Genomic DNA, 25,856 nt, shown 5'->3' on the forward strand with positions numbered 1-25,856 from the left:
GCAGGTTCCAGAAGGCGGGGTGGGAAGAGGAAAGGCGGGCACAGGACGGGGGCGGGGGGAGGAAGGCTTAAGTAGAGACGGCGGCAGAGGTGGCGCGGAGACTCGGTCGGCGCCATGGAGAAGGTGGGGGAGAGAGCAAAGAAAGTGGGGTCTGCATCCTGCGCAAAGGCCCATGGGAAGCGGGGGTCTTCAGGAGACTGTTTTGTGAGGGGAATGAGGGCCTGTGAGGGGTCGTAGACTTGGGAGGGGGTTCCATAGTAGGGAAAGCAAAGGACTATGGGAAGGGGGCTCTGAGGGGCTAGTGTGTGAAGGTGGAGCTGTCTGTATGCCAAAGTAAGTGTGGGGGGTCCTTTTTTGGGGGGGTCCTAGGAGTATAGTGTAACTTTAATCGATTATGGGGAAAGGGTCAAGTAGAGAGAGGGTCTTGAAGGAGGAGCTTCTGTGCAAGGGATTCTGGGAAGGCTAGTCCTGCGGGGTGTCTGAATGGTGGGAGGTCTTGAAGGTGTGAAGTATGGTGAGGTTTGGGTAGGGAATGATAGTATTGTGAGAATAGGGGGTGTTACGATGGGTTCAGGGTCTTGAGGAAGGAGTACACAGGAAGCCCGTGGCGTCCTGAACAACCAGTTCAGTTTTGTTCTGGTAAAAAAGAGTATTTGAAGGTCCTACAGAACTAATGCACATTGGCAATGAATTAGCATTGCTACCACTGTAGGAGTGTTAAGGGAAGGAGGGTTCAAGTGTGGGGTTATCTCACAGGCGGATGGGGTGTTTTAGTTATGGGGCAGAAGTTGCCACCTATATCTGCCTATATAGATAGATATATGATGTGAAAAGGTAGGGAAGGAGGGTCTGAACTTTTGTAAGGGACTGTGAGAAAATTGGGGTTGGAGTGTATAGGGCTGTAGGATAACAGAAGTGTTGGGGGTAAGCCTTAAACGATAATGTGGAATAAAACAGCAGGCTGGGAAATTTGTGAGGGTGTTATGTGAGATTCAGGGTTAGCCATATAAAATTGTGTGTAAAGTGCTGTCAAGGCACAGCCAACTTCGATTTTCAAGGCAAGAGACGAACAGGTGGCTTGCCATTGTCTTTATCTGCATTGTGGCCTTGGTATTCACTGGTGGCCTTTCATTCAAGTACTAACCACAGCTGACCCTGTTTAGCTTCTGAGATCTGATCAGATTAGGCTAGCCTTGGCCATCAAGGTTAGGGCCATATAAAATTACACAAATATAAACAAAAGCAATGGCAGAGAGCTGCTATTCATATTTTCTGGTGTGTCCATGTGTTTAGACTGTTTTGCATATCTTCCAGTAGCTCTGTTGTACTTTTACTCCATGCCAAGCCAGATTGGATCTCCCACTTTGCACGATATATAGGGCCCTAATTCATATGGGATTATCACCCTCCTTCCTCTTTTGGCTATTTGCCCTGAATACAGGTGCTGTAGGAGTGCTTGCAATATATATCTCTTCTCCCCCCCCCCCCCCATTTGCGGAAAAGGTCCACGAGGACGGTTGGATTCTCCTGCCCATCATTTTCATGTTGCATAGCCTGATGCACTTGGATTTCAGAAATTGAAGCCAGCTGGAGATGTGTTTATGGGTGTCTCGTTGTTTCTCAGAGGTTGCCTCTAGGATAGGGGTCCCGGACATCGTACTCACGTTTTTTAGAAAGTGGGTGCTGCTAGCAGGACTTTTGATTGGCCAATGGAGGTCTGTTCAACTGTGCAGATTAAAATAATGTTTCAGCATCAACTGCTACCACAATATTGATTTTTTTCTCTCTAATTCCTCTTTCCCACTGTATTAGGGTGTTTTTATTATCCTGCTTCTTCAGTGTGTGTGTGTGTGTGTGTCCACCTCGTGTGGCAGGTGTTTTGTGATTGGCTCTTCCACCCATGGCAGCCATTTTGTGTCTGTACCCACCACCCTGTGTCAGAATTGAAAAGGTGCCCACTGGCTCAAAAAGATTGGGGACCCGTGCTGTAGGAGGTAGAGTTTTAGAAGTGAGTGTCTAGAAGGGGTGTCCGTTATGCACTTTAAATGTAAAATGGTATAATGTGACTGTTGGATTTGGAAGGTTAGGGTAATTGGTAGCATGAGCCAATGCAGTGCATTATTTTTTAGCAAGTGTACTTTCCCCATGCTGGAGAGCACTTGTTGCCCAATATGCTACTTAGCATGATGAATTTGATTATGATGATATACTTTTCTGGTATTGTCTTACAGTTGTGAGTCTAAAGTTCTGAATTGTGTTTAAAAAAGATAGCGGTTTGAGAAGGTAATTGTGGGGAGCTTTGGTCAGAACATTTAACAAGAGTCAAGCCAAGAAGGCATAATATGTACATGAAACAATTTCTGAAGCCTGAAGTAGAATTTCCGGGCTGACAGCAGCCAGCAAGTTGCAGCATGTTTGGCAGCAATGGGAAGGAAATTTTGAGAGAGGCATTTCAGCTTTGCCTGTTTCAGGGGAAATTTTGCATCACTTTAGCAGAGGGAGAACCGTGTTGGCCTTCTTTGCTCATACTTGGTCATGCTAGCCTCATCTCAGTTATATTTTAGCAAGAAGCCCTGGAGTCTTGCTTTGCGAGTGAGAAACGTCAGTGGTGGCAATGGTTCTATGATAAATCAGATCAAAAGAAATTTCAAGTTCCGGCAAGCCAGATCATTCATTTATCTGGCACGGTGTGGTCCAGCGCTGATGGACAGCTGCATCCATGTTGTTTCTGACTATGACACTTGCCCAGCTGTTCTGCTCAAAATCGTATTTTTAAGTGGTTGCGCTGCAAATGTTTTGTGCTTGTTTTGATGTTCACCACCCTCGGGCACCCTATTTGGGTGGAAAAGCATCTCTTAAATGTTTTAAATATATTTCTACATGCGAAACACTTTGCTGCTGTGCTATTACCCTGCCTGACCTCCCCACACAAATTATAGGCGCTGCCTTCCCACATTAATTGCAAGACAAACCCGTCGTTGCCTTAGAGTGTGAAAGTAGAATGTGGAAAGTTACCGCTTTTTCAAGGAGATTATTAGCAAGGTAGCGTTTTCCATTCTCTAGGGGGAAATCAGGGATATAGTGTAGGCAGATGAAAGTAAATGTATTAAACTTATTGTCAAAGGCTTTCACGGCCGGAATCACTGGGGTGATGTGTGGTTTGGCCGTGTTCTAGCAGCATTCTCTCCTGACGTTTTGCCTGCATCTGTGGCTGGCAACTTCAGATCCTCTCCCACCAAAATTTGCAGCAAGAGGGTAATAATGAGTGCTGTTCTAATGAAAGAACAGGCGGCTTCCGGACTTCCTGGCAGTTCCTCCCTCCCCCCAAGCATGTGCGTAAATCTTGCCACATTTTAAGGTGCAGCTGTTTCTCTGTCAAAGTAGCGTCATAAGGTCCCTGGGTCTCTGCATGCACAGCCTGAATGTTCCACTTCAACGCCGCCGCTGAAAGTGCTGATTATTCTCCCGTTAGCTGTCTAGAATTTCAGCAGCCTGTCCCCATCTGAATGGAGCTGTGATTCAGAGAGCCGCCTGCGCTTGCATCTCCTTCCAGCAGTGGCCTTGGACGCAGTGGGGACTCGGTTGTTGTTCTGTTTGCCCTGGCGGATCATGAGCCGCACGTTCATGCAGGCTGGTGGATGCTGCAGTCTCTCCTCCTCTTCCTCTGGAGCTCATTAGCAGGAGTTGCTACCTGTGGAAGCAGTGACTCATACCTGGAGGCCTTTTTGTCCCTCAGGCTCTCTCTGCATTTCTTCCTAGAGCAAAGCCTCGTATGCTTGCAGTTTCTAGGGTTGTCGTAGGTGGGAGGTGCAATTCAGTGTAAAAGGATCTTCTTGCCGTAGAGAAAGTCCTCAGTTCGATCCTTGGCACCTCCAGTTAAAAAAGCTGGTAGTGGGTGATGTGAAAGGCACTGCAAGTCTGAATAGACAATACTGGCAATGATAGATCAGTGGTCCAGTTCAGTATGAGGCAGCTTGTATTTGGGATGGATGGTTAACAAAGGACTCATGGACTGGAGGAGGCTGCCCCACGGCAATTACATGTGGCGCTTGGAGACTGTATCAGCCATTAATTAAGGTATTATCAAAGGCTTTTACAGCCAGAATCAACTGGCTGTTGTGGAATTTCCAGGCTGTGTGAATAGACCACAGCCAAACAGCCTGAAAATACCATAACAGCCATTAAGAAGAAGAGTTTGCATCTATACCCTGCCTTTCTCTTCTGTCAGGAGACACCTTGTGAGGTAGGTGGAGCTGAAAGAGTCCCGAGAGAACTGTGACTAGCCAAAGGTCATCCAGCAGGAATGTAGGAGTGAGGAAACAAATCTGGTTCACCAAATAAGAGTTTGCCGCTCATGTTGAGGAGTGTTGAATCAAACCCAGTTTTTCAGTTTAGAGTCCATTTGCTCTTAACCACTACATCACACTGGCTTATTTAAGGCTTGACATAATTTTTTCCTTGCTGTTGTAACTGATGTGATAAATAATCTTTTTGTAAGCAACGTAGGTTCTGTAGGTAGGTTGTTGCTTCTGAATCAAAAAACGGAAGCATGTATCTATTATGTTAAGGCAGTCCTTTGGGCATCATGTGCTGCATAACTGATAAACAGTTGGCTGGAGCCCATTAAACTGAACACGTGAAGTCACTCTAGACTGCAGTCAACCATCTGTCCATCATAATGTTATCTGCTCTTGCTCAGAGTGGAATCTTCGACTGAGATTTTTCATGTCACTTATTACTGGATGCTTTAACTGGAGATGGCAGGTATTGAACCTGTGACCTTCTGCCAAATATATGCTCAACCACAGAGCCATGGCCCACCTCCTCTCAAGTTGAACTCCACAGTCAATTTTTAGCCCCATTTCTCCTCCCCAGGTTATTCTCTGGAGAGCAGAATGAGCTCTGAGAATTCAGAAAGGAACTGTGCAGTCCCCTGGTTGAGCGCTGTGTCAGGGTTGTAGGAAGAGCAAACCTTGGAACAGTTTTCTGCTGCCACCCACAACACTGTACAGACTGGTTGGTTGAAAGGAATTCCTTTTGGCTGGTATTCCTTCTTGCCGTGCATATTTGGCTTGATTTAAGCATCGCGTTGGCTGAGGTAGTTGTTTTGCATGAGTAGCAGTCTACTTAAAATGAAATGCCATGCAGTTGCAATATCTTATGGAGATACTCAAGTTGACCCTTAGGTGACCAGTCTTAAGCATGTGCCTTTAAGTAACAAGGCCTGTATTTCTTTTCAAAACTCCAAGAGCTTTTGCAGTTGGAAGACTTCCTTTCCCTTTATAACCAAAGCACAGTTCATAAAAGCAAGATGTATGATTGGATGCAGGTTTGTAATAGGGTAACTAATCCAGGGTATTCTGTGTTCACTAAGAAATAGTTCAGTGGGGAAATAGGTTACTTTGCTGGGTTACTGGCACACAGAATTCTTAACAAGATTTTGGCTTCTTTTTTCTCTCTCGCGCTCTCTCTTGATGCTCTACAGGTGAGCGAGTTGAAGGAGAAAGGTAACAAAGCCCTGAGCTCAGGGAACACAGCAGAAGCTATCAAACACTACTCCGAGGCTATTAAATTGGACTCTTCCAACCATGTGCTGTACAGCAACAGATCTGCTGCGTATGCCAAAAAGGGGGAGTATCTGAAAGCATTGGAAGATGCTTGCAAGACCATCGAGCTGAAGCCGGAGTGGGGCAAGGTGAGAAGATCTTTTTAGCAAAGGCTCTCATCAAAGCAGGAAAATCCTCCTTGTTCCTTACCAATTTATGCAAAAGGATTCTGCACCTGGCCTCTTGCAGAGAGCCTGTAGTCTGTCTCAGAAAAAGATGTTTGTAAGATTGCATATTCCTCCACCACAGAACTCAACATGCTGGATATCTTTTATTGTAGAATGCTTCACCTGGGTCCTAGTACTTACGTAGCCCTGCTCCCCTCACCTGTTTGAAAGTATAAATATAAACTATAAATGCTCTTGTATCCAAGTATGATGTTCATTAATGCACAAAGTAATGGTTTTGACATAGGCGGCGCATAAAATGAATGATAATTCTTGTATTCATTTGGGACCATATTCTAATGTGGAAGCATACGGTTTTCTTGACCGCTGCACCTCAACTGGCCATACTAACATCTTTTCTGGGACAAAGTATAGTCCAGGGCTAGGCGGACATGTTCCAGACAGATACATATCGCTGTGGTCACAGGGCCAGATTAGAGACTGTGAAGTCCTGAGGCGCTGTGAGTGCTACTAAGCATCTGCTTGTGGCCGAGCAAAACTTTTCTCCCTCTCATGCCTTGTTTGCCAGCACACCGACATCTTCGCAAACAGGCATTGCTGGATTTTTAGCATTTGAACAAAAAAGGTCTGCTACTGATATGGCCTGTTCTTATGAATGTATGAAACTGTGTCGATATTACCAACTCTGGCAGTGGCTTTCTGGAATCAGAGGCCTGTCTCGTTATCTGCTTCCTGAGTTGCCAGAAACTAAATATGGGGCCTTATGCATGTCAAGCAGGCGTTCCGCCATTGACCCATGACCCCTGCTCAGAAATATTCATATCCATTTCATTGTTTCCTTGGCTTCAATAACACCTTCTTCCAGGGAAACCACCATCTCCAAACAACCTCAGTTCTCAAGCTGCCCCTAATGGTCTGAAGCTATCACTGATGGTGGATGTCACATTTTGTGGAGATGTAGGAGCTGATCTTGTCTCCTTGAAGCCTGACCTTTTTCCTGTTGTGTGTGCAGGGCTACTCCCGAAAGGCAGCTGCCTTGGAATTCTTGAACCGCTTTGAAGAGGCCAAGAAGACTTATGAAGAAGGCCTGAAACACGAGCCAGGCAATGCACAGCTGAAAGAAGGCCTTCAGAACATGGAAGCTAGGCTGTCAGGTAAGAGCCGTGCCTTGGTTTCACTTTCTTCCTTGTGGACCCTGAGAGTTGACTATTCGTATGTCTGTGGTTTAATTGAAAGACTTTGAGGAATTGTTTCAAAGGAGAATCATAGAGTCGGAAGAGACCCCAAGGGTCATCAAGTTCAACCCCCTGAAATGCAGGAACACACAATCAAAGTACTCCTGTCAGATGGCCATCCAACCTCTTTTTAAATACCTCCAAAGGAGGAGCCTCCACCACACTCTGAGGTAGTGTATTCCACTGTCAAACAGCCCTGACAGTCAGGAAGTTAAGTAGAATCTCTTTTCCTTCACCTTGAACCCATTACTCCTGGTCCTAGTCTCTGGAGCAGCAGAAAACAAGCTTGCATGTGTGCCAAAACATGATTTTACATAAGTAGCTACAGCTTTATGTTCTAGCTAACTTGAAAGTCCACTAAGATCTGGGCTAGGAGGAACCTTTCTAACCATTGCCCTGTAGTCTGCCTGGCTCAAGGCAAATTTCAGGGATCCAATGGAAAGGATCTAGTCTTTATCTGATCTGTGGGCTTGTGTACAGTCCTCCCCAGTTATTTTCCAATAAGGAAATTTCTCACTCTGTGATTGTTTGATAACTACAGAGACTCTACCTGGTGCACCTTTTGGATATTTTGTGCAGCTTTGGTAACCTGCTTTGACCTAAAAGATGAAGGAACTTGAAGCCACAATTGGAAAATGTGGACTGTTAACCGTAACTAGTTTGGGGTGACATACAAATGCAGATGGAGGTAGAGAAAAAAGCAGGAGTGTTGAAACCAATAATTTGAGGCAAGCCACTGCTGGTAATTGCATGTGTGCCAAAACATGATTTTACAGAAGTAACTACTTTGTAAAATACTTATGTTGTATCTAACGTGATCCAAAACAGTGTAGTTTCCAATTGTCAAGGTTCTTGGTATTTCCAACAATCTCCTTGTGGCTGTGTGTGATTTATTTGCTCTATTATGTTTGCTTGTGTGTACACATGCATAAATCAGGATGAGGGACTTGGGCCGCTCATCCTTCCATTAGCAGTCCCTTGAATCTATTTAGAAAGCTCTGTCTTATCCTAGAGATCCTTTAACTGGTCTATGGAAACACTAGATGAGTTAGCTATATCTTAGAAAGAAAATAAAGACTTTTGTAAAATACTAAACTGGTATATTGGAAAAGTATCTTACTGGATGGATTCTTTTCTACAACACTTGGAAAAGGTGGCTTCTAGGCCCTGTACTGGATGCCCCAAAGAAGGGAGATCTTGCAGAGTTTATAAACACTCAGTGTTTATTGCTAACCAGTATTGAAGGGCTGGGCCTCTTTTTTTTTTTAAACCGGAAAGTCCACAACCTATATTTCCACACAGACTGGCTGCTGAAAGACAGACACAAATGGTGCAAATGAATACTGGCCAAGTGTAATCACAGGTGTCAGGTGTGGTTGACAGAAATGATCCTGTGATTGAGAGTAGAACCGCAAGTTATTGAAAGAAATCTCACTTTTTTCCCCCTTTCTCGTCCCTTCAGAAAGGAATCTCTTGAACCCTTTCAACATGCCTAACCTCTACCAGAAGCTGGAGAGCGACCCCCGCACAAGAGGCTTGCTCAGCGACCCAAGTTACAGAGAGCTGATTGAGCAGCTCCGCAACAAGCCATCGGATCTGGGGGCGTAAGTATTGGGGGGCAGGTTGGGTTCATTTACATGATCAAATCAAAGGCCTGTCTAGCACAGTACTCTATCTCCAGCAGCAGGCAGTCTCTGGAGCCCAAGAAAGCCAATGTGATTCTGGGCTGTATCAATAGGAGTATAGTGTCTAGATCGAGAGATGTAATTGTACCTCTCTATTCTGCATTGGTTAGATCACACCTGGAATATTGTGTACAGTTCTGGGCACATCGATTTAAGAAGGATATTGACAAGTTTGAACAGATCCAGAGGAGGGCAACCAAAATGGTAAAAAGTCTGGAATCCATGCCCTATGACAGTGGTGGCGAACCTTTGGCACTCCAGATGTTATGGACTACAATTCCCATCAGCCCCTGCCAGCATGGCCAATTGGGTATGCTGGGTATGCTTCGTTTGGTGAAGAGAAGTTTAAGAGGTGACATGATAGCCATGTTTAGATATTTGAAGGGATATCATGTCAAAGAGGGAGCAAGCTTGTTTTCTGCTGCTCCAGAGATTAGGACCAGGAGTAATGGGTTCAAGGTGAAGGAAAAGAGATTCCACCTACACATCAGGAAGAACTTCCCAACAGTAAGGGCTGTTATACAGTGGAATGCACTACCTTGGAATGTTCAACCCCCTGCAGTGCAGGAACACACAATCAAAGCACTCCTGACAGACGGCCATCCAGCCTCTTCTTAAAAACCTCCAAAGACCTCCTTCTTTGGAGGTTTTTAAGAAGAGGCTGGATGGCCATCTGTCAGGAGTGCTTTGATTGTGTGTTCCTGCATTGCAGGGGGTTGGACTTGATGGCCCTTGGGGTCTCTTCCAGCGCTATGATTCTATGGCCTTTGGGTGTCACTCTGATTTGGAAAATCGGTTGATTTCTGCCTGAAGTGCCTTCTGGGGGAGTGTTGTGCTGTAAGGGTGCTGGTGTTTTCTATGTTAATTCCATGGTGGCATGCAGAAAGACTTACAGACGAAGCTGGTTTACAGTAAGTCAGACAATGGGTCTATCTGTCTGTAGTATTATCTACTATGACAGGCAACTGATTACCTGGATCTTTTATTTATTAGATTTAATACTCCACTCTCCCCAGCCAAGGCTGGGCTCAGGACAGCTTACATACATAATTCTAAAACATTAATCCTAAAACAGTCCAAAATTAACATATAAAAATCCTCTGAAGATGCCAGCAACACATGCAGGCGAAACATCAGGAGAGAATACTACTGAACAACAGCCATACAGCTTAGAAAAACCACAACATCCTAACATATAAAAAGGTAAAACATTAAAAGCAGTCATAGATGGTGACTAAATAAACATCAAAGGACCCGTGGACAGCCCATACTATAATTATCAACCCCATCCTATTTATGAGTCCTACTATGCTCTGTTCCTCATAAAGAAGATAGTAGCTTGTATATTCCTCTGCCACAGAACAAAGCATGCCAGACCTTCTTTGTTGTAGAATGTGCCACCTGGGTCCTAATGCCTACCAAGCCGTGCTCCTCCCATCTGTTTGAAAGTAAAAATACATTTTGGCATAAATGTTCTTGTATTCAAGTACCATTTTCAGTAACGCACAAAATAATGGTTTTGGCAAAAGCAGTGCGTAAAATGTATGATTGTTCTCAGATTTGTTTGGGACTGCATTCTAATGTGGAAGCATGCAACTGTTTCAACTCTTGCACCTCAACTGACCAAAATGTCATCTGTCTGTGGAACAGAGTATATCAGGATAGGGAAAGAGGGGGGGGGAAACAAAATCCCGGGACTAGGTAAAACAGACACGTGGCAGCCTCAGCCAGTGGCCTGGTGGAACATTTTGCTTGTATAGACCCTGAGTAAGATCCCACAGGGTCCTGACATCATCTGGTAAAGAGTTCCACCAGGTGAGAACCAGGCTGAAAAAGCCCTGCCTCTGGTTGAGGCCAGCCAAATGTCCTTGGGATTGGAGACCACCAAGAGGTTGCCCCTGGAGGAACAAAGTGCCCTCAGGGAACAATATGAGGAGATGCGGTTCCAGAGATTCAAAGCTCCCAGATATCTCAAGGCCTTAAAGGTTAACACCAAAACCTGGAAGACGATTTGGAATTCCGTGAGCAATTAGTGCAGCTGGCTGAGTACAGGTCTAATGTGGTCCCACCAGAGTCCCGGTGAGCACTCACTACCACATTGTGGACCAGTTGAAGTTTCTGGATCAGTCTCAAGGGCAGGCCGAAGTAGAGTGAGTTACAGTAATCCAGCCTGGAGGTGACCATTGCATGGATCACTGTAGTAAGGTCTGATCGGGATGTTTAGAGATATTAGATCTTCAGTTAAGTGTCCTTGTCTGGAGAACTGAAGGATTACAGTATCCCAGAAGAATTTGCTAGGTCCGGTGTGTAACTTAATTGCAGCAGAGTTTTGTATTGTAAATCTGCCTGAAATAAGGTTGCCTTGTCTAAAATGTAACTTCCCACAATTCTGGTTCAGAGTTGTTTAACAAATTGCTGAACCGGGGATCAGTACAAAGAAGTTATACTCACAAAATAACGCTGTATAGAACAGTATTAAAAAAGTAATGAAAGCATATCTTAAGTCTAAGATCAATTTTAATTCACTCTTCTATAAAAGAAAATGTTAATGTGCAAACTTGCACTTAAATACTTTTTATAGAAATGTGAATGTATTAAAACCCTGTCTTTCTGAAGAAACTTCATTCTAGGTCACTTTTCAGAAATAAACCATCTTTTCCTGTCCTTTTTCCTGTTTGTTCCTTGATTTATTGATCTAGGTATTTATACCTAGGCTAGATTCTGTTCCCTCAAACCTTTATAAAATCTAGCTTGGAACCCTGTTACAGCGAGCTAGGTGGGAAATTCTGTGACAGGAAAACCCTTTTGTGGTTCTGGCTAGCCACCAGGAAATCTGCATTACTTCTCTGGCAGGAGCAACAGCCAATAACATCTGTTGGAGAAGGGGCTGCCAAGAGCAATTGGCTGGAGGCCAGAGCTCAGTGGGTGGTCTCTTATCAGTAAACTGAGGGCCCCTCCTCATCTCCTAAGATGTACTTTACATACTCTCTAAATCAGTGATGGCGAACCTATGGCACGGGTGCCAGAGGTGGCACTTGGAGCCTTCTCTGTGGGCACGTGCACAGAGTTTGTCATGTGGGGAGCAGAAAATCACACACACACACACACACACCCCACACACAACTAGGCTGGCCTGGGCCACTGAGCACAACGTGTGCGTGCCACAGTGAGCAGGGAGGACTCGGCTGGTGGACCTGGTGCCTGTGCTCCGGGTGGCTGCTGCTTGAGGGGGGGTGGGTGCAGAGGAGGCAGAGATGCTGGAGAGACAGAGAGACACAGAGCAGTGCGCGTGGGACTTGCTGGAGGCTAGAGCAGGCTGGCCCCTGCTCAAGCAGGTGGGGTGGAGGAAGAGGGAGCCAACTGTTTTTTTCTAAACTAAACCTCAGCATTCAGGTTAAATTGCCAGGTTGGCACTATGCGATAATTGAGTAGGGTTTGGGTTGCAATTTGGGCACTCAATCTCAAAAAGGTTCACCATCACTACTCTAAATTATAGCAGGGGTCCATAACCTTTTTTGAGTCCTTGGGCACATTTGAAATTCTGACACAGCATGGTGAGTGCAGTAACAAAATAGAAGTCTAAATGCTTCAATAACACAGAGTACATCCCTGTCCAGGGGTGGCACCTGCTGCCAAAGCAACATTTTAAAAAATCTTCACAGCCAGTCAGAATCCATACTGGGCAAAAGCTCTACCTGGCCTCACCTACTTCCTAAAAACACTTGGCCAGCACCTGAAAAGGTTTTAGTGGACACCATATTAGGGGTCCCTGAACTTCAGTAACTTCAATATATGGGACTGGAACTTAAATTACCATGGTTCCTTGCATTAGATTTGTTTGCTAGTGGACCACCCTGTTCCAGGACCTTAAACTCTGTTTTCCAGCTTTCTCCCCAAGGAGGAAATTGATGTGTGTTAGCTGTCTGCCTTGGAAAGTGAGCCATCTTTTGGGCTTCCTCTCCAAAACAAAGTCTTGGTACCCCAGTGCCTTCAATGCACAACATTTATTCTGCAACAGTGAAATTGACATCAGCAAATTTATACAAATCACTCCAGTTAAAATTCTTGCATTTTTTTACTGGTGCCCCTAATGTGGATTTCAGGTATATGAAGATGTGGATTTCAGGTATATGTGGATTTCAGGTATATGACCAGCTATAGAGCATCACTGTCCTCAAACATAGGCCTGGTGGAACGTCTCTATATTACAGGCCCTGCAGAACTGAGCTAAGTCCTGCCAGGCCCAGATGTCATTAGATAGAGATTTCCGCCAAGTTAGTAAAAGGCATTCCATGCTTTGCAATTTAATTTTGGACAAGTATGGCTGTAAACAATGTTAATCTGTAGCAGAATCAGAAGCCAAGCACATGTTTCCAATTCCTCAGATTATACTGTCTGCAGAATGTAACTGATTTGCTCCTTGTCTACTTCATAAAAGGAAATTGAAAGACCCGCGGGTGATGACAACCCTGGGGGTACTGCTGGGAGTTGACTTGGCTGGTGCAGATGACGACGACGAAGCCATGTCCCCACCGCCACCGCCACCTCCCAAGAAGGAACAGAAGCCAGAACCCATGGAGGAAGACCTGCCAGAGAACAAGAAGCAGGTACTGCCTCACAGAGCAGCGCATCACAGCGCCATTTGCGTCCGCTACCTTCAAAGTTTCTGCTTGACTCTGGTACTTGTCCTAAAGTAGCTCGCACTTAAAGACCTCTTCGTTGTTTTTCAGGCTCTGAAAGAGAAGGAGTTGGGAAATGAGGCCTACAAAAAGAAAGATTTTGAAACAGCCCTGAAGCATTATGACAAAGCAAAGGAGCTGGATCCCACCAACATGACATATATCACTAACCAAGCAGGTGAGATAGAGGAAGACCGTTTTTTTCCTCCCTCCCCAAAAGGCAAAACAGAGGTGCCCAGCTACAGAGGGGGCCAGAATCAGAATACTTGACTGGACTTGCACCAAGTGTGTAAGCCTCCTTCAGGGTTGCAAGAGGTTAAGTGTAGCACTTGCTCATCCTTTTGTTGGGAAGTGCTGGAGAAAGCACCCCAGCAGGTGGCACTTGAGAGCACTCTTCTCCAAAACCTGATTCAGTAATAACCAATAGCATTGTCCTGTTTACAGACACTCTATCGCTCAGTAATCTTCGCAACATCTGATAGGGCAGAATTAATGTCTTTATTCCCATAGTGTGGAGGAAGAGCTGAAGCTGAGAGTGTGTAGTTTGCCTCCTCTCAAAGATGAGGGTCAAAAACAGCACTTCCCAGCTGACGGCTGTCATGCCACATCATTTTTCTCAGTTCAGGGGCATAAAATTGCCCAAGTGGTATAGACAGTAAGGAGACTTCAGACATATGAAACTGTGACCCAGCTAGTACATCAAGGGGTCTGGATCTTGGGTGTCATAACTGGCTATTTGTCTGCCTGTTGGATGAAGAAGACTTTGCATTTATACCCTGCTTTTCTCAACCATAAGGACTCTCAAAGGGACTTGCAAAATACTTCCCTCCTCTCCCCACAGGACACTTTTGTGAAGTAGGTGGGGCTGAGAGAGTTCTGAAAGAACTGTGGCTGGACCAAGGTCACTCAGCAGGCCTTATATGGAGGAGCGAGAAAACAAAACCAGTTCACAGATTAGTCTTCTGCTCAAATGGGGATTGAAACCCTTTTCTCCAGATTGGAGTCGGCCGCTCATGTGGAGAAGCAGGGAATCGAATCCTGTTCACCAGATTACAGTCTACTGCTCTTAACCACTACACTATGCTGACAGCCCCCCTCTCTAAATTAAAGCGCTGACAGCCCCCCCTTTCCCCTTAGCTTGAGATTGCAACTTGTAAGCTCCTCAGGGCCGGGCCGTGTCATATTGTTTTGTCTTGTACGTGTGCTTGTCTGCCAGCAGACATCTGCCCATGCATAGGAACCTTGCTGCTTATATCTGTTGGGGCTTTGGGATTGCCAGGGACTCACTGCGTTTTCTGTCTTCGGCCACCTTCCTTCCTCAGCGGTCTATTTTGAGAAGGGGGAATATATGATAAATGCCGGGAGCTATGTGAGCAAGCCATCGAGGTGGGGCGCGAGAACCGAGAGGACTACCGCCAGATTGCCAAGTAAGTCTCCTCCGTTGTCAGGGCTCTCTGTCCTTTCCAAGTCTGCTTGGTGGGACTTCAGTTTCTTTCCGGATTGCTTTTTGGTTTTTCACCCATCGCAGTTTTTCATGGTGGTTGGTATTGCAGTCCCACCCTGATTCTAAACATATGTTGCTGGAGCTTCATCATTTTTCTCAGCAAAGTTTTCTGCCAACCCAGTCTTCCTTTTGCAGTGAAGGACATGGATTACATCAGGGGTGTCAAACATGCGGCCTGGGGGGCGGAGCTGGCTCCTTATCAGGCTCACAAACCAACTGAAGGACCCCCCCCCCCCCGCTCCTGATCAAACCAAATTGGGAGCGAGGGTAGGTTGCCTCAGCTGGCTCGTGGGCCTAATAAGTCTTCTCAAGGCAGCCACTGTACCCCCTGGGGGCTTGCAAGTTCACCGCACATGCCCCAGTGCCGTTTTGGTGCCCACCATGGCAGCCGTGCCCGCCTGACTTAGTAACGTTTATGTCATATCCATAAGAACATAGAACTAGCCTGCTGGATCAGACCAGAGTCCATCTAGTCCAGCTCTCTGCTACTCGCAGTGGCACCAGGTGCCTTTGGGAGCTCCGCGTGCAGGATGTGAAAGCTGTGACCTGCTGCTGCTGCTCCTGAGCACCTGGTCTGCTAAGGCATTTGCAATCTGAGATCAAGGAGGATCAAGATTGGTAGCCATAGATCGACTTCTCCTCCATAAATCTGTCCAAGGATTTATCCAGTCCTCGTAACAAATGAGTTCAATACCCCAAGGTTAGATGATTCTCGTGAAAGGCACTCATAATGACAGATCTTCCCTCTGCAGCTCCTTCAGACTTGCAGATAGTCAATGCTGCAGGTGGAAGGGGGGGAGTGTCAGGCTAGCCTTTTCGAACAGGTTGTCAAAAGGAGGTAAGAGATTTGAGCCAAGCATCCTCTCCTCAAAACCGATGTAACATTTGTTCCATTACACATGTTGCATCAACAGGAAGAGGAGATTGGGGTGACTTTGTCTAATTCCTCACATCACTGTGCCTCTTTTTATTTAAGAGCGTCCCATGATTCTCATCCCAGGCTATTAGTGAGTCTTAGGGGACTGTTGGTTGAAGGGAGAAGCAAGGAAAGATCTGCCTGTAATTGCCTTGTTCTTCAAGTTGGAGGAACCCAGCCCATCAGTTTGCTTTCTTCAATATTTTTCTTGAAAAGCAGGCCAGTTTGTTTTAAAACTTTGAGAACCTTTATGCATGAACTGAACGGAAGCTGAAACGCGATTGCCTGAAATGTCGCCTTGTGTACTGCAGAGCCTGCTGCTAATCACTCTTTTTTCCTATTGGGAACTATCCTGTATTTACCCTTTGCTTGAGGCTTCCCATCCTCTCCAGTAAAACCTCACAGGTGTCATGGCTGAGAGGTTTCCACTTAGCAGCTCCTTGTTCTAAGTGTGTTCTCTTCTGTCTAGAGCTTATGCCCGAATTGGCAATTCCTTTTTCAAGGAGGAAAAGTTCAAGGAAGCCATTCAGTTTTACAACAAGTCTCTGGCTGAGCACCGCACTCCGGATGTGTTGAAAAAGTGCCAGCAGGTGAGTGTCAAGTTCCTGAGCCTTCTTGCACCGGCCTCAGTTGGGCCCCATTGCTGTATCTCCCCCCCACTCCCCCAACCTCTGGGTTCTTCAGAAGCATCTGCAGTTTCTGTCTTCTTTGGCTGATCCTACCTCCCTTGCTATAGGAATCCAATGTTACACAACACCTGTATGAATTCCTGTGGTGATGGCAGAAATCCCACTGACTTCAATGTAATCGAAGAGCCAAGACACCACAAGTCTTGGGCATCGTAGCTTGAGATGGATATAGTTTTCCTTGTTGAGAGACCAAGAGTTCCATATCTAAGTCTTGGGGATGATCAGCAGGATAAGAATGTACTGGAAATCTGTCTTTCCTGCTATTTCTCCTGATTACCTTTTTTCCTAGCATGAATTACCTTAATATCTTCATTCACTTCAACAGGGTTGCAAGCAGTAGGGGTTTAAGCACAAAGAAATTACAGGGTTGTACCGGTCACATGAGGTTAAAAAAAAGGCCAAGCCTGACAGTGCAAAATAAGGTAAAAATATAGGTTTTATTACTTAGAATTCCCCACGCATTTCACCAGAGGCCTTTTCAAGGGAATTGGTTAGTCTTGTAGTGATTTTAAAATGGAGAATATAAGATCAGCAGCAAATTGCCACTGAAAGCTTCTTAAACTATTTGAAAACCACTGCAAGGCCAGCAGATATTTTTAACTTTTTTTGCGCCATCAGCCTTGGCCCTAGTTTTTATCTGCTGAAGCTTAGGCACATTGTTAGAAGTCATTGATTGGAGGAGGAAGAGGAGAAGTTTGGATTTATATTCCCCCTTTCTCTCCTGCAAGGAGCCTCCAAGGGGCTTATAGTCTTCTTTCCCTTCCCTCCCCCCCCAACAAACACCCTGTGAGGTGGGTGGTGCTGAGAGAGCTCCAAAGAACTGTGACTAGCCCGAGGTCACCCAGCTGGCATGTGTTGGAGTGCACAAGCTAATCTAGTTCACCAGATAAGCCTCCACAGCTCAAGTGGCAGGGTGGGGGATCAAACCTGGTTCTCCAGATTAGAGTGTACCTGCTCTTAACCACTGCACCACATTGGCTAGTTGGGTTTCTGGAAGGGGTACAGCTAGTAATGGCATTGCTTCTTTTTAAGTACAACTTTCTTCTACAGGCTGAGAAGATCTTGAAAGAGCAGGAAAGGCTTGCCTACATTGATCCTCAACTGGCTTTGGAGGAGAAGAACAGAGGCAACGAGTGTTTCCAGAAAGGTGAGACTCTTGAGCCAGGTGATGTCTTAGCGCACTCCTGCTGCTGCTGAACTAAGATAGCTGCCCTAGACCGAATCAGGGTGATATTACCCGACCAGCAGCAGCATACCAAAGGCTAGGGTGAAGGAAGACTTTTCTGGCAGCCCAAAGCCCTTTTGGATCTGCAGGCTCTATTGAGCAAAGGACTGTCTTGAAAATGCCAGGGGAGTTGCGTTAATGTTCGGTTCCAGTGGTCCATAGAGACCAGTGGCAGTGGAAAGTGCTATCAGGACACAGCTGACTTAAGAGACCCTGCAGGGTTCTCCGGGCAAGAGGCGAGCAGAGGTGGTTTGCCGTTGCCCACCTGCGTAGTAATCCTGGACATCTCTGCTATCCAAGCACTAACCAGGGCTGACCCTGCGTAGCTTCCGAGATCAGGTAGCCTGGAAGCACCCAGGTCAGGACCCGTGCAGGCTACCTGCTGCTAGTAACTATTTTAAATTTGATCCTGCTTTAATCTGAGGAGCTCAGAGTGGTATGTGTGGTTTTCCCTCACAGTTAACCGCTGTAGACTGTCGTGATGCTATCTAAATTAGATTATTGTAACCAGTTGGATGTGAGGCTGCCAAAGAAAGGTTTTTGGAAACTTGATACAAAATGTGCCTGCCAGAGCAGTCTCAAGTTCTTGGTGCAAGTGTGTTACGCCAAGGTTTTGCTTGCTTCCAATTTACTTTGGGAACCGTTTCAAAGATTCGAACAGCTTTGGAACTGGATCTTTTAAGGGCTGTTCTCATACCCAGTGCCTAGGTCTGTTTGTCTTATGGCCAGATTGTGAACCTGCCCATTCAGTGAAAGCCTTTGCAGTGCTTTTGAGTCCATCCCACAGAAGTGGAGTCAGGTAGGGATAGGCCAGGGGTCTGCAACCTGTGTTTCTCCAAATGTCCATGGGCTACAAATCCCATCAGCCCTTGCCAGGCTGGCAGGGGCTGATGGGAATTGTAGTCCATGAACACCTGGAGAGCTGCAGGTTGCAGACCCCTGGGATAGGCCCTGCTTGGCCCTGCTTGGTTATGGCATCACAACTCTGGAACAACCTTCCCCCCAAACAGAGCTGCTTGACATTCCTTTTATCAGTAATTGATGTCATGTGACAATTTTATTGATGCAAGAGGTGGGGCCATGGCTCAGTGGTAGAACACCTGCTTTGCATTCAGGAAGTTCCAGGTTCAATTCCTGCCATCTCCAGTTAAATGGATCAGATAGTAGGTGAAATGAAAAGCCTCAAACGTTGCCTCTCGGAGGATATCTTGGTAGGCCAATGGTTTTATTTGGTGTAAGGCAGCTTGATTTGTTAGCTGCACTTTTGACTGAACCGATTGAATCCGAGGTAATTTGAATTGCTTTGCTATGAAGTGGCTGCTGCTGATTTTTACTTTTCTATGCTTGTTGTTCAGTTCTGATTTTTTAAATATAATGAATTACGAGCCAGCTTCAACTTGAAGCAAGATGCTTGTTTTAATATGGTCTGATCCTCTTTCTTGCTTTTTTCTTCCAGGAGATTACCCTCAAGCAATGAAACACTACACAGAAGCCATCAAGCGCAACCCCAATGATGCCAAACTGTACAGCAACAGAGCTGCCTGCTATACCAAACTGCTGGAATTCCCATTAGCATTGAAGGTAACTGTGTCGGGGGGGGGGGGGAAGGGGGGGCTTTTGAACTGCATTCCGGGGAACCCTGGAACCTCTCTGAAGCCGATCCGAGTTACTTATGAAGGGAAGTCAGATAAGCTTCCTCAAAAGAAAGGTTGGAGTCCAGTAATGCCTTAAGAGATTAACAAGATTTTTGGAGTATGTTCTTTCCAGTGTCAAAACGACCTTCCTCAGGTATAAAAGAAAGGTTGCCCACAACTGCTCATCCCCAGGGGCATGCATTCATGAGTGGCAGTAGAGAAACTCAGCAGGCCTGGCTAGAAAGGGACCCAAAGTCCTTTGCCAAGCACCCCTATTCTGTGGCACAGAAGAGTGTCATGGTTGAAGAGGATCAGCTGTGGTACATGGCTGTCTCTAGTTCAGATCTCTTCTGTGCCATCAGATGCACTTGGAAAAAACTTGAATCCAGTGGCACTTGTAAGACCAACAAAGTTTTATTCTTGCTGTAAGCTTTTGTGTCCCTGCACACTTCTCCAGTTAGCAAGTGTATCTGAACAATTGTGCATGCACATAAAAGCTTATAGCAAGAATAAGACTTCGTTGGTCTTAAAGGATTCACAAACTTTTTATCCTGCTGCTTCAGAACAACACTGCTGCCCACCTGAACACATTAAGTGACTGTTTTTGCTGAGTCACTCTGTCTCAGCCCTATGCCTATTCCTTAAGTAGAAGAAGAAGAGTTTGGATTTATATCCCATCTTTGTCTCCTGTAAAGAGACTCAAGGTGGCTTACAAGCTCCTTTCCCTTCCTCTCCCCACAACAGACACCTTGTGAGGCAGGTGGGGCTGAGAGAATCCTGAGAGAACTGTAACTAGCCCAAGGTCACCCAGCAAGAATGTAGGACTGCAGAAACACATCTGGTTCACCAGATAAGCCTCTGGCACTCAGGTGGAGGAGTGGGGAATCAAGCCCGGTTCTCCAGATTAGAATCCACCTGCTCTTAACCACTACACCATGCTGGCTCTCACGTGTTTGAGGGCTGTATGTGTTTGGTAAATGCTAAGTGGTAGTAACTGCTGATTTGGAAAAAAAAGCTTTTTTGAGGTTTTCTTTTGACTGGCAGCCCCATGATTAGGAAACAGCACCTCCAGGGAGATGCCCCAGGGCCCCTCAATCTTGATCTTTAGGAGGCAGCTGAAGACTGTTTTATTCATGACTGCATTTGATCAGTTCTTCTCCCATCAGTTTTATTGTTTTTAAGTAGTGGTCTTTGTATAGCAAAAAGAATCCTGACAATGCAGTCCTTACAAAAGCTGTTTTGAGTTCCTGTGACGTAGAAAGGCAGCTAATATATGCACTAAAGAAATGATACTCAAACAATGGGAATATCTCCACTAACAACGAGAATAAAAAGTTAGGTTCTTCCTGGTGACCCAAGGGGCAGTTAGTTAGGCATTAGGTGATCCTCAAGAGGGGAGGGCATTCTGAAAGCAAAGTGCCTCTCTCTATTTTTAAAAGTTCCCAGTTGCCCCCTGCCTCATCTCTAGGTGGGGACCTGAAGAGCAGACCTTGGGAGGAGGATCTTTATTGGGAAGAAAGCAGTCTTTTAAAAGTTTTTTTTCTTTCCACAGGACTGTGAAGAATGTATCCGACTAGAACCCACCTTCAGTAAGTGTTCAGTCTTGAGTATGCCAACTTTGAAGGGGGATTAGGGAAGGGAAAATATGATGAAGCAGTATATCATGGAAAAGTATTTGGCTGTCCTCGATTGGCGCCAGAGTCTTTTTGGTTCTGGCTCCAGCCTGGTGGAACTCTCTTACCAGGTGAGACCCAGGCCCTACAGGATTTGGCTCAGTACTGCAGCACCTGCAAGGATGAGATGTTCTGCCAGGCCTGTGGTTGAGGACAGTGACAGTTCTACTCTACCTGGCCTCTCTACTTTTCCTGGTTCTCTTCCCCTTTCTTTGCCTTTTCCTCTTCTTTTCCTTCTTCCTTGCTATTCTCCTTGTTTGTTCTCCCTTTATTTGCAGGGGTGCCACCTGGAATTTTAAATTTTAGTATTAATACTGAAAATGATTTTAAAGTCTGTTCTCTGTGTTGCATAGCACACCTATGTACTTTGGTCACATTATGAGAAGACGAGTTACTGGAAAGGACAATAATACTAGGAAAAGTTGAAGGCAGCAGGAAAAGAGGAAGACCTAACATGAAATGGATTGTTTCACTCAAGGAACCCACAGCTCTCTGTTGGCAAGACCTGAGCAAGGCTTTTAATGATGGGATGTTTTGGAGGACAACTGCAACTATGTGCAGCTGCTAAAAATCAAACTGGTTTAGTGCTACATGAATGGCGCTCAAGCTCCTCCCGTAAGGGTTACCTAGGTGGATTCTTTTGCAGCAAACCACAACTGTCTGTTGAATTCAAATCATCCCAGCTACGTTTGGGACTCTTTAGTTTGGAGAGGAGACGTCTGAGGGGGGATATGATTGAAGTCTATAAAATTATGCATGGGATAGAAAATGTTGACAGAAATTTTTCTCTCTTTCTCACAATACTAGAACCAGGGGGCATACATTGAAAATGCTTGGGGGAAGAATTAGGACTAATAAAAGGAAACACTTCTTCACGCAACGTGTGATTGGTGTTTGGAATATGCTGCCACAGGAGGTGGCATGGCCACTAACCTGGCTATCCTGGCAGGGGCTTGGACAGATTTATGGAGGAGAACATTTATGGCTACCAATCTTGATCCTCTTTGATCTGAGATTGCAAATGCCTTAACAGTCCAGGTGCTCGGGAGCAACAGCTGCAGAAGGCCATTGCTTTCACATTCTGCAAGTGAGCTCCCAAAGGCACCTGGTGGGCCACTGCGAGTAGCAGAGAGCTGGACTAGATGGACTCTGGTCTGATCCAGCTGGCATGTTCTTATGTGGTCCATTTCTTCCTGCCCACCATTTCCTGATGAACAATGCAATCCTGACAAGAATACCCTTCTAGATTGATCGGAATCAGGGGGCTTAGAAGGGTGTAGCTGTCTTTAGATTACCTAGATTCGAGTAGCACCACAATGAAGTTTTTAGGGTATGAGTTTTTGAGACTCATCAGATCTCCTTAGGACTGTGCTGGAAAAAGCTTAGCCTGTGCTGTTAACCAATTGCTTTCTTCTCTTAAAGGCAAACTTGGGGGGGAGGGAACAAGGGTCAGTAGTTCTTGATTTGAGGGTGACCGATCATTTGCTGTTGGCTTGCAGTCAAGGGCTACACACGCAAAGCAGCGGCACTGGAAGCAATGAAAGATTACTCCAAAGCCATGGATGTCTATCAGAAAGCACTTGAGTTGGAATCAAACTGCAAGGTGGGTACAAGTTTGCTAGGCATGGCTGTTGTAATGGAGGAAGGGGTGTGTGTGTGACAAGTCTTCTTTTCTTTAAAGAGGCAGGAAATGTTAGGTGTGTTATAGGGTACTCTTCTTCTGCTCTCCAGGAATAAAAACTTGTCTTGTGATTACCTTCCTAGTAGAAGCCAGGTTTATGGCCGAGGGAAAGGATATTCTAAACATTAAGCTTGTTTGCTTTCATCTATGTACTAATAGCAAAATTGGCCAAATCAAAAGATATTTAAATCTGGTGATTGGAACTGTGAACGGACAAGACCCACTTACAAATACATTGGGAGATTTTAAGAAACCCCAAAATGTTAGAGTAAGTGCCTGTAGCTTTAAGCAGCAGATTCCTTCAGAGGCTGGTGCTAAGCAACCACAGTGTTCCCGGCTTGGTGCTGTCAGTAAAAGACCAGGGAGCGGGTATGGCCTGTTTTGACCTTTGAGGGAAGACTCACTGGGGCCAGGCCTGAGAAAGAAGGAAACAAGAAAGTAGGAAAGGCTATGGGGATTTTCAGGAAGGAGAAAATGGTGCAGGAGGGGGAATGAGATGCCTCACGCAAGTCCTTGGGGGCCCCTCTTATACATATATATTCCCCCACTCCACCATATTATTCCTCCAGCTGACTATGCTGAGTTGTCTTTGCAGTCCCATAAGACTCAGGTCTCTCTGGCACAATGTGGTAGGGGCAAGGAGCTGTTGCAGAGAAATACAGACCTTTGTGGGTCTTGCCAAGTTCATGCTGGCCATCAGAGGGGCCAGGCTCACCTATGTCCAGGCAGAGTCCCTCATACTTCTGCCTTTAAACCTGCAGGAAGCCTCAGAGGGTTACCAGCGCTGCCTCATGTCCCAGTACAACCGCAACGACAACCCTGAGGATGTGAAGCGCCGTGCCATGGCCGATCCAGAGGTGCAGCAGATCATGAGCGATCCGGCCATGAGGCTGATCCTGGAGCAGATGCAGAAAGATCCACAAGCTCTAAGCGAGTGAGTGAGGCCAGGGAGACTCTTGGGGGGGAGCTGGTTGATGTCTTCAGCTTGGCCAAATTGGCCTGGGGTCACTACCAAGATCCCCTGGGGGGGGGGGTGTCACATGCTGCTTTTGGGTTTCTTTGTCTTTAGCCTGGCAGCTCCTTTGTTATCCCGAATTGTTTTACTTCCGATAAATAGAGATCGATATTGCATATGATGTTTGATGTTCTGAATAGATTTTAATTTCATATACCTTACTGTGGTCAGTTTTGGGGTTCAGGACTTTTAACATTCCTGGAAACTCTTGCATGTTGGAGGTTCAGGAGGGTTAGGTGGAGGGGCTGGAAATGGGGGGGGGGGCAGGTTTGTCTGTGGCAGGTGGCCCAACCCAGTGGTTGGTTTGGGGGAGTTTCCTTTGAAGCCTTTTAAGGGTGCGATACTCATGAGAATCAGAAGCACACTTTCCCATGAGGCCCTACTGCGCAGCTTTGTCTGAGTGCCCTGTGGTTTCCGAAGTCCCATTGGAAATTGTTCACAAGGTCTTGTCTTTTGCTTTATTTCATTTTTACCCCCGCCTTTCTCACCAGTGGGGACCTGGAGAATCTTACATCCTCCTCCTTCCTTCCGTTTTATCCTCTCAACAACCCAGTGAGGTAGGGTAGGCTGACCTAGCAAGCCTCTCTAGGATGCCATGTGGGTGGATTTGAACCCAGGTGTCCCAGAACTTCCTCCAACACTCCTAACCACCGCACTGGATTTCACATTGTCTCCATGCTGGCCAAAGGCTCTTCCCGTGGCCCGGAACCTGCTAACTTCTCCGCCATTTTGGGAGGCAGCAGACCTGACACCAGCCTTTGTTTCCTCTCTCTGCAGACACTTGAAGAATCCTGTCATCGCTCAGAAAATCCAGAAGCTTATGGATGTCGGTTTAATTGCAATTCGGTGATGATTTTGACTCCGCCCTCCCTCTCCAGGTTGAAAAGGGCAGCTGGGACATTTGGATGCTGGCAGCACGGCCCAAGGGCGCCTCTTCTTTTCAGAGGCAGGGACTTGTATGGTCGAGCGGTGTGTCGGTCTCTCTCTCTCTCTCTCTCTCTCTCTTCCACACATAAACGTGCGTGTGTGCTCACACCAAACACCCTGCCAGCATAGGGGCTGGCCCGTCGATCATCTTTACCCATCGCTCTGCCTCTTGGAACTTGTTCCCATTTGTCTGCTGCCCTCTTCTTTCCCCCTCCACCCCCTGCCGTTTTTAATCCCCTTTGCCAGCAGCCCTGGCCTGGGGAAGGCTCATCACTTGTTGGTTGTCTGGGTTTTTTTTTTTCAGCTGTGTGGCTGCATTTTGTCTGCTGCGCACCCAATAAATAAAAAAAAAGCAAAGTGAGTCACCTTGGCTTCCTGGGTTGCCTCCCTTCCTCCACGAATCCTGTCTTGTCTGCTTCAGAGCATGTACTGGTTTTCTCATTGGTCACACGTACACACAACAAGCAAAGCATGTTTCTGCAGTTGTTTCCTCTAGAGTAGCACCAACTCCCTGACTCCTCCCTGCTTGTTTTCCGGCACCTGCATCCAGTGAAGACCACACAAACCTGAGTGCAGCCGGTTTTTTGAGGAAGGGAGTCTGAAGAACAGTCAAATTTTGGTGATGAGAGGAAGTTCTAGAGGTGTGGCAAACCTTTGGCACTCCAGATGTTATGGACCACAATTCCCATCAGGCCCTTCCAGCATGGCCAATTGGCCGTGCTGGAAGGGGCTGATGGGAATTGTGGAGATCTGAGACTACCACCACTGCTGTAGAGCTATAGGGGAAATTAAAACCAAAAAGTCTCCAAGTCCAGCCTGATAGCACACTCCCTCCCAGAGTTCTTAGGAAATTCGTATGTGAGATTGTTCAGCTACTAGCCTGTGTACGTAACTTGTCGGTATAATCAGCCCGCATACAACATGACTGGAAAATAGCAAATGTTACACTGATCTTTAAAAAGGGCCCCAGAGGGGAATCAGGAAATTATAGGCCTGTTAGGTAGCCTAATGTCTGTCCCAGGGAAATTAGTAGAATCTGTAATCAATGGTACAATTAGTAGACACATAGAGGAACACAGTGGGTTGACGCCTTCTGAGGGAAAATCAGCATGGCTCTGGCAAAGGGTAGTAGTCCTGCCTCAACTAACCTTTTGAAGTTCTTTTGAGAAGGTGAACAAGCATGTAGGTAACAGTAACCTGGCAGACATTATACATTGGACTTCCAAAAATCTTTTGACAAGGTGAAAGCCTTCGACAAT

General features: G+C 46.1%; 1 protein-coding gene across 1 annotated transcript; it reads left to right on the plus strand.

Annotated features, from left to right (window-relative positions):
* On the plus strand, window positions 1–24,962 carry STIP1 (stress induced phosphoprotein 1). The gene is given in 15 exon segments (XM_048512119.1): window positions 1–123; window positions 5,486–5,695; window positions 6,747–6,888; window positions 8,432–8,573; window positions 13,093–13,261; window positions 13,385–13,511; window positions 14,656–14,678; window positions 14,681–14,760; window positions 16,223–16,343; window positions 17,493–17,589; window positions 19,124–19,248; window positions 20,854–20,890; window positions 22,474–22,577; window positions 23,417–23,589; window positions 24,448–24,962. Coding segments are annotated over 15 exon segments (1,632 nt in total). The 5' UTR covers window positions 1–114; the 3' UTR covers window positions 24,521–24,962.
* The last annotated feature ends 894 nt before the right edge of the window (window positions 24,963–25,856 follow it).

Source organism: Sphaerodactylus townsendi, linkage group LG01 (assembly GCF_021028975.2).
Source record: "Sphaerodactylus townsendi isolate TG3544 linkage group LG01, MPM_Stown_v2.3, whole genome shotgun sequence".
NCBI classification, from domain to species: domain Eukaryota; kingdom Metazoa; phylum Chordata; class Lepidosauria; order Squamata; family Sphaerodactylidae; genus Sphaerodactylus; species Sphaerodactylus townsendi.